This window comes from Eriocheir sinensis, chromosome 4 (assembly GCF_024679095.1).
Source record: "Eriocheir sinensis breed Jianghai 21 chromosome 4, ASM2467909v1, whole genome shotgun sequence".
Lineage (NCBI taxonomy): Eukaryota > Metazoa > Arthropoda > Malacostraca > Decapoda > Varunidae > Eriocheir > Eriocheir sinensis.
In genome coordinates this window covers 19,153,500-19,170,864 of record NC_066512.1, presented here as the reverse complement: position 1 = coordinate 19,170,864, position 17,365 = coordinate 19,153,500, and the positions used below count along the sequence as shown (strand labels likewise).

Genomic DNA, 17,365 nt, shown 5'->3' with positions numbered 1-17,365 from the left:
CTGTGAAGCACCATTTGGTCAAAGTGATGTTGATGTGTTAAATTTTATTGGTAAGGATTTTCACAGCTCAGGGACTATGAATTTGTAAGTTTGCATAAACTACAGTACAGTTTATAATATGTAAAGCTGATGAATGATGCTATTTATGATCTTTTATGGTGCTTTCAGGTAATGGAAATTCTTTATTAGGTACAGTTTATGTAAAATTGCTTACCTCCCTGGGCCTTAAAGTCCTATTTTTGGGGCACGCCAAACCTTCAGGGGAATTCTCTATTCATGGGGGTCCATGTCCTCTAATCCCCATGAATGAGGAGGGACAAGTGTAGTTGAAAAAATTCTTGCAATGGAAGTAGGAGATAAAAAAGGGTGAAATGCACTATCATCACAGGAGGAAAGACTACACAGTCAAAAGAACCAGACATACTCGGACTCCCATATACTGGCACTGGTTAAGATTTCAACATTGTCAGCTACACTTAATGATATTTTAAAACTCATTAGTTTTATTGATATCAATGATTATGAAAACTGTTTTTATTATGTAAGCATGTACATTTATGCTAGCTGAAACATGCCACAAATATATTAACACTTTAATGTACTCTTTTTTTTTTTTATTCCAGTCCCCCTCAAGTGACGGAATCATCAAGTGAGCGATGGCCAGAAGAATTCAATGTGGCTGCATCTATGCTTTCCTTATCCCTCCAACCTAACCATTGAGTAACTGGTTGATTTTTAGCTAGCTTAGGGAGTTAAAAATAATTGACAACTTGTTCTTTATAGGCTGTATTAATTTCCAGGTATGAATATGAATTTGAAACTTGAATATTTAATTAGCCTTATTTAAGAAATACCAGTGTCACATCATATTTATTTGCTATATATCCAGATAATGGTTAGGAATTGCTAAATATGGTCATCAAGTGACCAGGGAATTTTCATAGATGCCCGGGCTGCAAAGGTGCTCGTGTGGCCTCGATGCCAGTGTGCTTTAGATTTCCTTCCTCCCAGTAAGAGAAAGAAGTTGGATTGGCATTTCTTTGGAAAGCAAGATTGGTTATGACACTTGCATCTAGTTGAAAGGACTGCTGCTTGCAAGATAGATAAATGATCAGAATTCAGTATTTGAAGCCGTAATGCTTGTCAGAATTTATTATTTGATAAATTAGTGTACGTACCTGTCCATTATCTGCTGTAGACATTGCTGACCACTAGTTTAAACATTATAGGGATCAGTAAGTGGAAGGTGTAAAGTCAAAGTTAATTTTCTTGTTAGGAAAAGAGACTAGAAAGACATTATCTTCCTCTTGCATTCGCTGCTCACTCCATATATGTTGGTCCTGTCATTTATAGTCATTTGGGCACAGCTGTTCTAAGTTTGCTGCCCAGATCTTTATACAGATCAGTGAAACACAGAAGCTAATGACTATAGAGTTCTGATGTTCATCACTGCAAGCACAGATTCACCTTTTAATTCAACAAATGCCAAAATTAGACAAAAGAGAAAAGTATGAAATGAATCAATGTCAGTCTGTTATGATCTCGGCTTGCCTCATTTCAGTGCATTCTTTTCAAAGTTTGTAAAGGAAAGCGATGGTATCGGTTGACAGTAGAGAACTTTCTTTGCTCAATGTCATGAAGTGTAATACAAGAAATGGAGCCAGTAATTGTAAACCAGGAAGGCTCATATTTTAACATTGCCATATTAATAATTTCCATCTACTGCTCATTAATCTCTGGTCCTGTCTCAAATAATTTAACTAGCAAATGGTGTGATTATAATATGATTATTTGTGACATGGTCAGCCATTATCAGCCTATATATATATAGCTTCTATACATATTTTATTTATCATCATGGAACTGGTTGATTTAGTAGGAATTCTAGTTGTTGCCAGGAGGTTTTCCCTAGTCAATGAAGGCAACATAGCCTACAGAGAACACACTCACACATCACACACACACACACACACACACACACACTCACACACACACACACACACACACACACACACACACACACACACACACACATATGTGTATATATATATATATATATATATATATATATATATATATATATATATAATATATATATATATATATATATACATATATATATATATATATATATATATATAGATATATATATATATATATATATATATATATATATATATATATATATATATATATATTTAGGAGCTGAATATTTGTATATTCCAATTCACTATCCATTATTATTTAATTCTGAGCAGGCATTCTTTTTCTCTTCCTGTTTCACTCTATCATTCTCATTATTGTATAATTTTATGGCTTTTAGTTGCTGACTTATTCACAAATATTTGGAGACTACAAAGCCCAAATACTTACCCTAAGATCTTCATATGCCAAGGAAACATGGTTTACATGTAGATTTTCTGTGGTCTCTAAATATGCAGCTTTTACAGAAACCCAGTGTTTTTAGAATAAATTAATTTAACAGGAGCAACTGTAATTTATTTTTTTTATGCTTCAGCGCTTTCTGTATGAAACTGAATTTTTATTAAAATATGATCCAAAAACAGTATTTTGTGGTAGTAAGAAGCATAAATACTTCAGACAAAAATCATCTTGATTTTATTTGACAATGTTCTGGTCATTTCCTTCCATCTTAGTGTTTTCAAGGTGGTTTCACTTGTATTATTCCTACAAAGGCCAAAAGATTATAAGTCTTTTCAGGGAGGATGAGCATAGAAACTTCCACCTTTATAAAAAAAAATGGTAAATACTCCTGCTCTAATGATTTTTCATCCTTTTATTTGCCACTCAAAGCTCTAGTTTTGATCCAGTTGCCATTTGACTGTGTTACATAATGCATCGCCTAAAATCTAACTCTCTGACCCAGCAGCATCATTGATTTCACCTGCCATGAGTCCTGGTCGGCTTCATCACAAAAACATTCTCAGCCTTGAAATAGACCAAGGCTTGTTGTTTATTTTACATCATTCCAGCCTTTTAATGTGTGAGTTATTTATGTATTTTTTGTTATTGTTTTATATTAATTTTTATGTAGTTCTACTTGGAGGTGATTTACCAGTGTTTTAATGCTCAAGTTTGTAAAGTCAAAGACTTATGAAGGGTATCCACCAAGTAATATTAAAACTTCATAAAAATGGACATTTTATAACTGCTGATAATAGAGAACAAATAAGTACTTTCCTTAAAATTTTAGAGTTTTCAGCTAAGCAATATTATGAGAGGTGCAGCACTATGGAACTGAGTGTTAAATTGACAAAATAAAGAGATCAGTATTAAGTCTCAAACATTGAATTGTTAGGTAGTCTTTGTGTGAAAGACAAACTGTGGAATGTATGTGTGGATGTTTGAGATTATAAGTGGCAGTGATGGTTATTTTTTTTTTATTGCATATATATATAATCCACTGATCATAGAAATAAAAAATGGGTGTTAATAATAACTATCAGTCAACCATTGGTATTTATTGTATTACAATCTAGTTAGACTTGTTACTTTGAGCTTAATGAGACAAAGTGTTTAATTAGCTGCTAAGATGTTTCTGGGTCATGGACTGGGTGTTCACAACCTCACATGGAATGCATCTTGGTCCATTCTTACTGTATCTTGCCCCAAATGAATCATTTCATTTCTTGTCATGCCCTTTATTACTTGTACATTATATTGTATATGTTATTTTTTGTACACGTGATATTATTTCTTTCTGTACCACGTTTGATATGATTTATTAGTTACGTTGTCATATTTGTATCATATTATTGGTATACTTTTCTAATGGTTCATAGCTTTGTATGAATTTGCCTTTTTCATGACAAATTTGTATCAGTCACTTTTTTATACAGTTACTTGTACAGTATTTTCTTTCAAGTTTTCTTCAATGTAATTATCATTATTCATATTTGTGATAATAAGTGATATTGATCACAGGATATGTTCCAGCCATATCTTGGTCATGTTTCTTATAAGGTAAAGAGAAATTTTCTCCCTTAAATATTTAATGTCTGATATCTTCTTTACTGATGGAGCTGTCATTAGTGACAGTCCATCATTAAGCTTTTCCTCTGCCACATACTGCATCCATGTGTTCCTCCATAAACTTTAGTCATGGATAACTGTCTCAATATCTAAGTGAAAGGATGCATTGATTTTCTTGGGTGCCGCATTCCACATGTTTTCCCATTCACTCCTTGCCTCACCTGTATATGGCAATTAAAAATTAGTATCAATGTTAATTTTTATCTTTATTTTAATTTGTGAATTTTTGTTAAAAATTGTATATATAATATATCTTGTATGTTATTAACTTATTGCAGTCACTGAGGTATCCCACCACCCTCTATTAGATCTAGCTTCTTCAAGAAATTATATTTAGTTTGTTAATGAAATCAACATTGTAGAATTTGATGAGCATGCCATGTGAAATACCTACCACATTAATTGGTAGATGATTGTAACACCAGATCTGCCAAACAGATATTTTGTTTAGGACGATCTCCAGATTTCCCCTCAATGGTGAGGTATTATGTATTGTATTCCAACATGCACTCCCTTCTCATTAACAGGTCTCAGCTGTAGGATCATCTTTAGTGTTCAGTGTAACTTTTGTTGTGGCTAGGTATTTCCCCAGAACTACCTCTCTAAATGGCCTCTCTCTAAACTTTTCTGATTTCACAACACAAAACTTCACATTTTTGTAATTTTAATTTTATCTCATGATACTTCAATGACTGTTGGCTCATACTTCGTATGTTTAACTTTTGAATGGTTTCGCCACATTTTGTAACATTTTATTTCATTAACATCAATCTCAGATCTTTTATTCAAGGTCTTTAAATTTTATTATAATTTTGAGTTGACCCATTGTGTACATATTTCCAGTGGAACCTCTAGATCCTTCTCCTGCTGTGCCTGTCTTATCTGTATTAACTTTTTTGTTTTCCTGTTTTAGGTCTTATCCTATGCAATCTGTTTTGTACTTCTTTTTATTTATCTTTTCACCCTCTTTCATGTTGTAGAATCATTCATGTCACTTAACCCTCCTCTGTTTAGAAATTCCAGGTAAATAAAACAAAGTCATAAGTATTTACGGCGTTACAAACATGTGGTATGATCCAGGCATATCAAGATTGCATTTACCACCCACTTCGGTGAACATGGCATCTGACTGTATACTACCTCATGGGCAGTTTGTTTCTTCATTGAAGCTATGTGATGATTTATCTAGTTGTAGCTGTCATTAAAAGTGCAATCACGTTGCCCTCCAAGACCGGGGCACCAGTGGAAGTACCACCCTCCGTGATGTTTGGTGCTCATGCGTAGTGTCCGGTGGATGCCCCTTGCGTCGATATGAATGAATTTCACGTTGCAGTTCAGACAAGTGAGGATGCATTTTTGTATGGGTCTCTGTGTTTGTAATGTTGAAAAAAATTCTGTGTCTGTATATAAGAAAATACATGATGCTTCCAAATCTAAGTGTCATTTTTACTGTTCCAGCTTTTTTGTACAGATGTACATATATGATTATATGATGTATCAGTCCAACTCAACATCAGATTATCTGAGTATTTTGATATCACCTGATGTCATTTTATATAACTTTTGCATTATTTTAGTATTTTGTTGTCCCAAAAAATTCTGACTGCCACTTGACCATATTCAGGGGGGATACTTCAGCGGCTGAGTATAGTATGCATTTGCATCATGGAATCAGGAGGATTTTTTTCTTCTTGAAGAGCACTGTTTTGCTACTGAACAGGAAATTCTAGTCCCCTAATTTTACCCATGATTAAGGTGTTCTTTAGTCTGAATATCTTTATAAATATGTAATGTGTAATTCTGAAGATCATATGTAGGCATTAATTAACAACTCTGTTCAGTACAATAATCCCCTCCCAGTTTAACTCCATGGTTAAATTTGTCCTTTAACTTAACCCCATTGAGCCTACCACACAGTTATACACCTCACGTGGCCCTCTTTATGTGGAGCATTATGAATGTCTTGAACTGCTGAATTATAAACTGCCAGCATGCAAAGTCATTTTAAGTTTGCATTAAGGCTTAAATCTGTGGGGATGCAAGTTTTGTAGTTTAGTGATAATTAAAGCTATATTGAATTTTTAGTGTTTCAATAGAGCATAATTATTATAGTAGTCGAACATCATGTGAGTTCTCAAGAGTAGTGATGTAACATTTAATTTAGCAATGTCCTTCCCATGATGGGGAGATCAACAACTACCACACATTCCACTGAAATTTTACTAAATCATTGTATGGTGGTAGTATAAGATTTGTATTCTTAAATGAAAAGTTTGTTAATGAAGTCCAACATGTTCGCTTACTTTGCTGCCTCAGTACTCATACTCGGTACTTTGAGGATCCTTCAGAACTGCAGGTTTTTCTGGAGTGCTGAGTTGTTTGGAACTAATCATGGACTTATTGCAACACTCAAGCTTCATGTATGGTCATGGATCTTGAGATACAACAAGACTTTGTTCCATCTTGAGAGGCTGAAAGACCTGGCATGTGCTCATGAGTATGCAGTGACAATCTTAAATTAGTTCAAAGTTCTAAGCACTCTTGAGGACCCTATAGAACTGTGTGATACCTTCAAATGTGAAACTCATAAAGCTGCAAAGAAGTGCACTGGAAAGTGCCCGAGATCTAGGAGTGGTTTTGCCTTGGGGAGATGCTGGAGAATACAGGAGAGTCATGCTGCCAGACTTGCTGGGAATCAGAACCAACATAAGGCTCCGTTGCATAGGACTAGTGTTCTCCAGAGGAGAGAAAAGGAGAGGTATGTCAGGAGTCTCCCTGAGGATGTCAAGATTGGGATAGAGTGTGCTGTAAAGTTTGTGTGTGTTTGAGTGTATTTCACCACGGGATGATCACAAGTTGGACTCGTAATCGCCAGCAATTAAGTGCCCTCCCAATTTGAGCAAGGCTCATTAGTCAATCTATGGGTACTGCCAGGACCTCACCCCCCCCCCCCCCCCCATCCCCCTTGCTCAAGGGGGACAGTAACCACCCGGCCTGACCAGGGCTCGAACCTCTGCCTGCCATGCCACGAAGCCTAGCAGAGCAGCGCTCAAACCGATTGAGCTATATCAGAGTGGTGTCTGTGTGTGGGTGGGTGGGTGGGCAGGGGGGGTATCCAGATTAATTCTTTCCCATGAATGTGGGAGTGAGGCAGGGCTGTGTCCTTGCCCCATCCCTTTTCAACATGTAGTGACAGACCCTTAACCCACTCTGTATGATTGGTACCTCTTTGGTCGACTGATTAAGGAGTGGCTTTTCCATCTCGATCACTGGTCGCGGGTTCGATCCCCCGCACCGGCAAAACCCTTTCCTGGTCTGGATTAATTTCTCATGTGTTTCGTGACATGCAGACATCGTGTTGAGTCACAGTGAAGTGGATTTCGGGCAATACAAACACGTACTTGTATAGACTGGGAAGTAGAGTATACGTTGTGGATTAGTCACTGTGGAGCATGTTAACAATACCAATTAAGGTCACTGACCTGGTTTTTGCTGATGATGCAGTAGACTAATCCTTGCAGAGCCACTGGATATTCTGGTGGTGGCTCTTGCATGAGGCACTCCATGAGGAGACAGAGCCCTTGGGACTCACCTAGATGCATTAACTACTAGATGAAAAGTAGGCTACAGTGTGTTCATGCGTGTGAAGAAGACATTGATATATTGGAAATTTCACATACTTTGGTAGCTTATATCAATGGCTGGTCCTGTCAAGAGGCTTCCCGCGCAGCATGTGATATGGACTGCATTTTTTTCCGTAGGCTTATAGCTACCAATTTAAAAAGGCTCAATTGAATTTACCATCAGGGTCATTCAACAACCCCTGGAAATGCACAAAACTCCTTCAAAAAGCGTGTCAAATATGTGTGCTGGGGCGCCGAGAGGTTTGAGCATAATGACCCCACAGATCATATTGGGCAAAGGCCGGGTCGTATTATAAAACATTAATCGCCCAAGAACACAAATTTGACCAAACTTTCGTAGGAGTTACATGTGGGCAAAGTCAGGGTAAGAAAAGAACAGCGAAACACACATATCATGCAGTTCGAATCGGATCAGGGTGAAAACTATAAGCGCATGATATGTGGAGTATACAAGTAGTCTTAAGGAGGACCTAATAAGAAGCAATAAGCGGAAAACAGGTAAAAAAAACAACAACAACAAAACACCATGCAGTTCAGGGTGAAGTATATATAAGTGTGCACCGAAAATTAAGTAACTAAGCGCATGATGTGAAGTATACAAGTCTTGAGGAGGACTTATAATGAGAAGCGATGCAAAGCGGAAAACAGGTAAAAAAAAAAAAAAAAAAAGAAGAGAAAAGAGAAACGTTCATGCAGTTCAGGGTGAAGTGTATAAGTGTGCACCGTGAAGTAACTATAAGTGCATGATGTGAAGTATACAAGTCTTGAGGAGAAGGAGGAGGAGGACCTAAAGAAGCGATACAAAGCGGAACAGGTAAAAAAAAAAAAAAAAAGGAGAGTATATAGTGACGGTAATAGGCAGATATAGGAGTGGGTCAGGAGATAGAGGAAGACAACGGGGCGATCTGCACAGTGTTGGGGTTATATGGAAACAAAAATTAACCAGAGAGAAGAATATGGTAAAGCTGACAAAAGTGATTGATTGATTGATTGATAGTTTATTGTTGCAGGTAAACAACAAGGGAGAAGGGAGGAACATGCCATCCCAACCCCCAGGCAGGACAGAGTGTGTTCCTCGCGCAGTGCTGGGAAAAAAAGGGCGCAAATGCATGCTTGAATAAGTGAAAATAAGTGACTTTATTGCAGTTAAGAAAGTTACGTGATACTGAAAAGGAAAGTGTGTGAATAAGAAGGAAAGAGGAACGAGAGGAGGACCTAGAAGCGATACAAAGCGGAAAACAGGTCAAAAATAAAAGGAGAGGAGGACATCCTTGCCAAGACCAGGGCCGAGACCAAGACGGCGCCGTGAAGTAACTAAGTACATGACGTGAAGTATAGAAGTCCTGAGGTGGAGGAGGACCTAATAAGAAGCGATTCAAAGCGGAAAACAGGTAAAAAAAAAAAAAAGGAGAGGAGGACATCCTTGCCAAGACCAGGGCCGAGACCAAGACGGCGCCGTGAAGTAACTAAGTACATGACGTGAAGTATAGAAGTCCTGAGGTGGAGGAGGACCTAATAAGAAGCGATACAAAGCGGAAAACAGGAAAAAAAAAAAAAAGAGGACACCCCTGCCAAGACCAAGACCGAGACCAAGACGGCGCCATATTGCCTGTTGTCAGGATGTGGGAGTGCTCGCCCGCCAGCCACTGAGCGCCGTCACCACCATGGCTGTCGACTTCTGTGACTATTTCTGGGTAGGATTTGAGTTTCTTTTCCTGAATGACTAATGAGCGCGGGGATCCTGGGGGCGGCAGGGGAGGGAGGGGCCATGGCGGGGCGGGAGGCATCAGCTGATCCTCCTCCCGCCCCTTAACTGGCACTTCCTCTCCGCCCCCTTGGCCTCGTTGTGTCCTCCTCCCGCCTCAAGTATTAAGTTTTTGTCATATTTATCTGTATTGATGATGGCTTGGGTGGTCGGTCTGTCGTTTTTGAGGTCACGGGTGGCGGTGTATAGGAAGGGACAGGCTAAAGGAGGAAGGGAGGAGGAGGAATGAAGTAAGGGAGGAGGAGGAGAAGTAGGAGGAGGAGAAGGAAGGGAGGAGGAAAAGGAGAAGTACTTGAGGAGGAGGAAAAGGAGAAGGAAGGAGGAAGATAAGGAGAAGAAGGAGGAGGTGATAATGATAATGGAGGAGGAGAGGCAGATGGACAGGGGAGAATGGAAGAGGTGGAAAGAGAAGAAAAAGCAGAAAAGGTAATGTGAAGAAGGAAGAAGAGAATAAGAAAGAAAGAAGAGGGAAGAGACAGAAAAATGTGGATTAGTTCATCACAACATTTGCCTGTGAGAATATTGGTATTAGTCCAGAATTACACCCAACTCCCCAGTTGTGACACTTAATTGTCACAAGAACAAGAATAAGAAGGATAAGATGATAGATTGTGCCATGCTAATGATTGTTGAATACTGTTTTTATTATAAATTACTTGTCACTGAGATTGAACAACTTATGAAGCGGTGATACTTGACTCTATTAGGGTGATATGTCAATATTTAAGCAGCAATAGGTTAGCAGTCCTTATGATAACATAGGGCTCTGATAATTTAGGAAAACATTGGGGGATTATTTAGAGCCAGCATTCATCACGCCATGGACAACGTCGATTCAAATCCCCATGCTACCACCTGGGATTTTTTAGTCACTGCCGAGTGGCTTGAGACTACCCACAGGCTGTCCAGAAGACCACCTATCATCCCGGATTCTAGAAGAAACCGTACAAGCGAATCAAAAATGAGTTCCAGGGGGCAGCATGAGCCAAGCATAACTAGTGCCACTATAAAAATTGCTTGCGCCATGACAGGCTTGGGCTGACCACCAGGCCCCTGAAGAAAGCCTACCGGCGCTATAGGCTGAGATGTAAAAAAAAAAAAAAAAAAAAAAAAATAAATAAAAATAAATAAATAAATAAATAAATAAATAAATAAAAAAGGTACCTCATTTATCACATTTACCGACATACAAGGGGTGTAGGGTACCTCATTTATCACATTTACCGACATACAAGGGGTGTAGGTTATCTCATTTATCACATTTACTGACATACAAGGGGAGCAGGTTATCTCATTTATCACATTTACTGACATACCTCATTTACCTCATTTACTGACATACAAAGGGTGCAGGAAGAAACTTTCATATATCAAGCAATTTTCAAATTAAAAACATACGTCAACATTTACTTGTAAAAAGATAAAAAAACAAACTCAGGTGGACCATATCGCGATAGGCAGTCGACAAAGACACGGTGCCGTGTCACAATTCATCCACCCTTTGTTTGTAAACAAATCCCGCGCATGCGCAGATTGGATGGGATGTCTTAGGATACGTGGATGGCAGATGACACCACGCTGGGTAGGACATGTAGCAATGGGTTTAAGTTGGATAAGTTCAGGTTCAACAAAGACATAGGCAAGAATTGTTTACCAACAGTGGTGGATGAGTGGAACAGACGTAGAAGTCATGTGGTGAGCGCCAACACGATAGATACATCAAGAAGAGGTTAGATAAGTTCTTGGATGGGAGGGGTATGGGGCGTTGGTTTGGTGCCGTGGTGTGGGCGGCATGTTGTGCTGTCTCGCGAGACATCCTTCCTCCTCCTCCTCTTGTTGCAGGGGCCGGGAGCCCGACGGTTGGGGGGGCGGTCAAGGGAAGGCAAAGCCCTTCCCCTGGTTAAGAAGGTGGGGAGGTCGAGGCAGGGCAAAGCCCCCCCTTTTAGTTTAGGTCTTGTTGGTTTCCCGAAAAGGAACTGACGCTGCCGCCATTAGAGGGTGGTAACACTGCAGCAGAAAATGCATACTGACAATTGGGGCAGGCCACTCGGTTACAGGAGTGAGGGGAAGCCCACTACTGCAGCCCACACCACATTGTCATGGCATCGTGTAACAAGTCCCGCCAAGCAAATAAAGCGACTTTGCGCCTGCGCGTCTCGTTCACGATGTCTTACCAGGATTAAATAAATTAACGATCAATAATTATCGCTTAATTTTATAAATAAAGACGCTCATTGAAGTAACTACACTCAACCCTCGATTTGCCGGACCTCCATTTGCCGGATTTCGGATTTGCCGGACAAGAGTCCGTGGGGTAAAAAAAAAAAGTCCGGGACAAGTCGATTTCAAACTACGCGCCAGACAAAGTTCGCAAATCGGGCACTAGATGGCAGCGGACATACACGTCTAGTACTGGACTGTACACAAGTCTGCCGCGTCACACGAGTGTTGTGCTTACGTGCTTGTCGTGGATACACCTCTTCTTCACAACGATGCCACCCAAAAACCCACCAAAGCTATGCGAGGTGTAGTCCGGGGGTGTGTTTCCCGGACATATATAGGGTAAAGTCCGGCAAGGGGGTAGACCCCCGGACATTTTCCATTGCCGGACATTTGCCATTCCCGGACAAGCCTTCCCCCCTTTTAGTCCGGCAAATCGAGGGTTGAGTGTATTTAGCAACGTGTATAAAAATAATTATAAGAAGTCTGCAGTCACTTGTTGCCATGACAACGTTGACCACTTTCTTTTCTGCGATCGGTGATCGGAAGTTAGTTTGTGAAGTTCCGATCTCCACAGTCCGATTACCTTTTACAAAGATGATCCAATCTTTGTATTCCGATCGCCAAGTGCTGCTCCGATCAGATCGGACGATAGGACTGATGATCGAAAGTACCCAGCTCTGATATATATATATATATATATATATATATATATATATATATATATATATATATATATATATATATATATATATAATGCATATATAATATATAATGCATATATAATATTGTAATGTAATGCATTAAAAAAATAATTGAATGAAAATGCCCTTAACTCTGCAAACTTTCAGTAATTAAAAACAGCTCATTCATTAGTAGGATAGATGAAATAACTCACACTGAAGTATCTGAATAAAAACAAACTGTTGGTTCATTCTAAAAAACATTGACACCATGGAACAAAGAAAACTGAAGTGTGAATTCATTGCCACCAAACAAGCTTTTGAGTTGAGGCAATTCATGATTCATAAATTGCCACTCTGTAGCTGAGCGAATTTGCGGCTCACCCAGTCAAGTTATGTCATATATAAGATAAGCGACAGCCTTTTTTCATTGTCAGTTGCATTGAGTCTGGGAGTGCCCTGCTCATTATAATCCTGTCACTAAATCCACTGGAATTGTGATATGATAGCTGCTATGTGGAAGGAGGCTGCTGGTGATTTTAAGTTGTAGAATTTTTTAGGGTTCATTAAGTGGGAATCAATAACTGAAGACACTAAAATCTGGTCTTCATGTATCCACCACATTCTTTTTTCTTTTTAACAAAAATTCTGTATATAGAAGCAGTCAAATAGATTATATTGATTCTGTTCATGATCAGCCTTGGTATACAGTAGGTCCTACTAGCTTTCTAGCTCAATAGATGTTCATTATTACTACATCTTGTAAACATTGCCATTTCAACCCTGTCATTTTTGAGAGTTGATGTTCATGCTATTTTTCTGTCACTCAATATATATATATATATAAATATATACAAAAAAATATATATATATATATAGATATATATATATATATATATATATATATATATATATCTCTCTCTCTCTCTCTCTCTCTCTCTCTCTCTCTCTCTCTCTCTCTCTCTATCTATCTATCTATCTATCTATCTATGTGTGTGTGTGTGTGTGTGCATACATATGTGTGTAACATCACTTTACCTATTACCTCTTGACAGGGAGAAGAGCACAATGGGTGGAATGTTTTGTATCAAAATATGAAGCAGGGGCAAACTGCTAGCAAAGAGTTGGCAGAATTCTTCAAAGAAAGGTAAGAAAGCTATGCCTGCATTCTGTTACATTGTGCAGTATGAACTTACCTTAGGTTACTGGTATGAAAGTAACAATTAATAATAGAAAAAAAATGGAATAATAGTGTAAATTTGGCATATTGAACATTTTTAACCGTTTCATGTATGCAGAGTCACAATGGCATGAAAGAGGTAAAAGTAATTTTTTTTTAGCTCTGGAGATGATGGGGTTAAGTATGAACTGGCAGTAAGAGCAAAGAGTGATGTGTTTGCTTAGGTACTTTGTAGTCAGATGGCCTGTGTGTCCTGTGCATTTCACAAAATTTTTCACAGTTGTTCTCATGGAGTGTATGTTGGAGGTTCATAACATGATATTCTCTATTTTATAACATTGTCATAGAAGGGAGAGCTAATGTTGACTTATTTTCAGGTGGTCAATTGATGAGACTTATTCCAAGTCATTGGTTAAGTTAGCAAATAAAGCTAACACCAATACTGAAAAGGGAACTTATGCTCCTATATTTGGGGTTTTACGGCAGTCATCAGAAAAGCTATCCAGTATTCACTTACAGACCGTCCAGCGTGTTCAGGATTTAGTCAAGGAGGTAGTCAAGTATAATGATGAACTGCACAAAAAACATAAAGGGGTAAGTGTTCTCTAGTGTGTTACATTTAGAAGAGATGTAAAGTAACAGCTATCTAATTTTGCTCAATCATTGTATCCAGTGTGTACAAAACTCATTCACCAGTAATAATCCTTCTTCTTATTGTTTATTATAATTATGAATTAACATAATTTTATTATTGAGCATTATGCACCTATTATACACTGGGTTCCAAAAAAAATAATTTGTAAGTTGTGTAAGTTTTTTCAACTGATTTAGGACAAATTTGCACTGCTGAATCCGAAAATGGCACTCTGATAAGTCTTTTCTAAAAAGATCTGATCTTATAACTAAATTGATTACATTTTTGTGACATTTTCGGTTGATTTTTGTTAATATTTCTCATCCGAAATAGGTTTTAAGATAAAAAATTGTTTTCTAACAATTCATTAATTAAATGTTACAAAAATTCATGTGTACATTGAATAGTAGACATTAATTAAGGTAAGTACATGTAAATTGGATATTAGGTCATCATTGTTCAAAATTCAGGGCATGAACTTCCGTTTCTTCGAACTCCTAGAATGCTCAGCGGTAGGGATGTCTCTCTTCAGAGTCCAACAGTAATCAGCCATCATGACTGCATCCCAGTGCCCCTGATACCTGGTCTCCATCTCTTTCATGTCCTGATGGAATCTCTCCCCATGCTCGTCACTCATTGATCCCAGATTCTCAGGAAACTGATCCATATGTGAGAATAAGTAATGCATTTTGATGCTCATGTTGCATCTGAGGCTTCTGAAAGCAGTTAGCATATTGGGGACAAGTTCTGCATAGTTCCTGGCCTTCTTGTTGCCAATAAAGTTCTTCACGACAAGAACAAAAGCCTTCCATGCTTCCAGTTCCACTTCGTTCATTGAGTTTTCAAACTCTGGACCTCTGATGAGTTGACGGAGTTGAGGACCGTCAAAGATGCCAGCTTTCAGTTTCTCCAAGGTCAATCCTGGAAAAGCAGGGCACAAGTAAGTGAAGCAGCCACCATCCTTGTCCAGAGCTTTGGTGAACTGTTTGATCAAGCCGAGCTTGATGTGCAGTGGTGGGAAGAATATCCAGTCTCTGTCCACCAGAGGGTTGTTTATGACGTTCCTTGCTCTGCAGGGCACCAATTCCTCCCGTACAGGCCAGCCCTTCTTTGTGTAATGCTTTGTCCCTACTATTCCACATGCACAGAAAGCACAGGTACTTGGTGAACCCAAACTGTTGTCCCAATAAAAAGTTCACCATCTTTAGGTCAACACAAATCAACCACTCATGCTGATCATAACAAATTTTCTCCAGCACATACTTCACCGCTTCATACTTCTCCTTCAGTGTGGTCAAGTGAGCGAGGGGTACAGAGGCAAAGTGGTTGCTGTTGTGCAGCAGAACACATTTCAGCGATTGCTTGCAGCTGTCAATGAACAGTCTCCAATCTTTGGGTTGGTACTGTGGCACTCCAAGCTTGTGCAGAAGCTGCGCAATATCTGTACAGTACACCAAGTCCTTCTCTTCAGAGAAAAAAACGGAGGTACTCTTGATGTCTGTTGCGGTAGAAGGTGATGTGAGCACTGTCAGAGAGGAATTTTCTTTCCTTCAATCTAGATGCCAACAGTTCGGCAGAGGACTTTGACAAGCCAAGATCGCGAACTAGATCATTTAGCTCCTTTGGGAATAAGGATGTGGAGCATCATTGTCAAGAACCACTTCTTCATTTTCTTCAACACTGGAGGAATCCTCATCACTAATGTCAGGAAATTCTCCAAAGACAGGGACTGGAATTTCATCACAATGAGCTACAGGACGACGTGCTGATTCAAGATCAGGATACTTGAGGCTGCTCCGGTTCTTTCTGTTGATCCCAGTCAAATCAATAACACAGAAGTAGCAGTCAGTGCCATGGTTTGTTTGCTCCCTCCAAACCATTGGAATTCCAAACTTAAGAGAACTCTTCTTGCCCTTGGTCCAACGACGCAGATACTCGGCGCATGTCTTGCATACCATGTGTGGCGCCCAAGCTTTATCCTGGTCACCAAGTTTCATACCAAAATAAGCATGGTAAGCACGCTTTATGAAACTTGTGACTGGATTCCTGTTAGGAACAATGGTGTATTTGCTGCAGATGTAGTAGAATACATCGGGCTTATTTTTGCAAGATGTTCTGGCCGAATCCATTTCATTCACCTGCAAAAGAAAAATACCAGTTAGTCAAAAATTGGCGCATGTAAACACTTCAGAATTCGTTTATTTAAAGAGAGAATGTTGCCTCATATGAATAGAAAACACCCGTATGTGTAAAAAAAGCGTAAAGAAACGTGGCGTTAGATAAAAAAAAGTTGACCTGATTGAGCAAAACCAATGTGATTTTTGGATTCAGCACATCAAAATTGTACTAAATCAGCTAAAAACTTAGACGATAAATTTGTTGTTGCCCAGTGTTCTCTTTCTTTTTTGTACTAAACATGTTCATGGAAATTGTTATCCTGTTTTCCGTCACACAGGTGAAGGACGAAGAGAGTCAAACAGAAGAAATTGTGAAAAGTATCCAAACAACAAGTGGTCTGGCTCAAAAAGCAAGGGAGACATACAGCCAGAGATGCCAGGTTTGTTGAAATATTTTAGGATATACTCTACCGTTCAAAATTAAGGCTGCTTTATGTGATATTTATTAGTTGATGCCCCTCTTGCAGCCTTATTCTTTTTTGCAAGGTGCCACTAGCAGCCGTCAGTTCCGGCAGTGTTCTTTCTCCGAGGAACCCTAGCCCATCATAGTATTTAAGGGTTAAAGACAATAAAAGAAAATCAGTAAAACTGAACATTAGAAAAAAGAAGCATTAACTATTGCTTTACTCTGATATAAAAGGTCATAAATTTTATGCATCACTCAACGCACCATACCTCAAACAACAAGAAGTGGAAGTCACACCTCTTGTGCCCCAGAATTGTGTTCTTTCTCACATGAGCTAAAGAAAACGTTTATTATAAGAGTGTTGAGTGGTGTTCCTTGCTCTTGTATTTTTCACTTAATATATCATTGCCCTAATCATTTTATCAATTCTTGCATAAGTAATGCCACCTATAGTCTCAGAAGTATACCATTTAGGCATACATGAAGAAAATGAATTTAAGACAATAGACATGTATACTGACACTACCCTAGACAGATCCTATTCCATTATTGTAGAGGATATATGAAAGAAAGTAGTGAAAAGACAACATGAAGCAGCTATCC

At 38.8% G+C, this 17,365-nt stretch overlaps 2 protein-coding genes across 15 annotated transcripts in view; both read left to right on the top strand.

Moving 5' to 3' along the window:
• The window catches only part of LOC127009416 (serine/threonine-protein kinase Tao-like), a 36,967-nt gene extending 34,955 nt beyond the window's left edge, over window positions 1-2,012 (top strand). For all 8 annotated transcript variants that reach the window (XM_050882528.1, XM_050882555.1, XM_050882545.1 and 5 more), the window contains one exon: window positions 624-2,012. In XM_050882528.1, coding sequence (XP_050738485.1) covers window positions 624-720 — 97 coding nt within the window. In that variant the 3' untranslated portion in view covers window positions 721-2,012. The remainder of the gene's footprint in view (window positions 1-623) is intronic.
• Window positions 2,013-9,236: 7,224 nt separating this feature from the next.
• Window positions 9,237-17,365, top strand: part of LOC127009395 (F-BAR domain only protein 2-like) — a 53,877-nt gene continuing 45,748 nt past the window's right edge. For all 7 annotated transcript variants that reach the window (XM_050882501.1, XM_050882491.1, XM_050882477.1 and 4 more), the window contains exons 1-4: window positions 9,237-9,391; window positions 13,421-13,512; window positions 13,923-14,139; window positions 16,635-16,736. In XM_050882501.1, coding sequence (XP_050738458.1) covers window positions 9,362-9,391; window positions 13,421-13,512; window positions 13,923-14,139; window positions 16,635-16,736 — 441 coding nt within the window. In that variant the 5' untranslated portion in view covers window positions 9,237-9,361. The remainder of the gene's footprint in view (window positions 9,392-13,420; window positions 13,513-13,922; window positions 14,140-16,634; window positions 16,737-17,365) is intronic.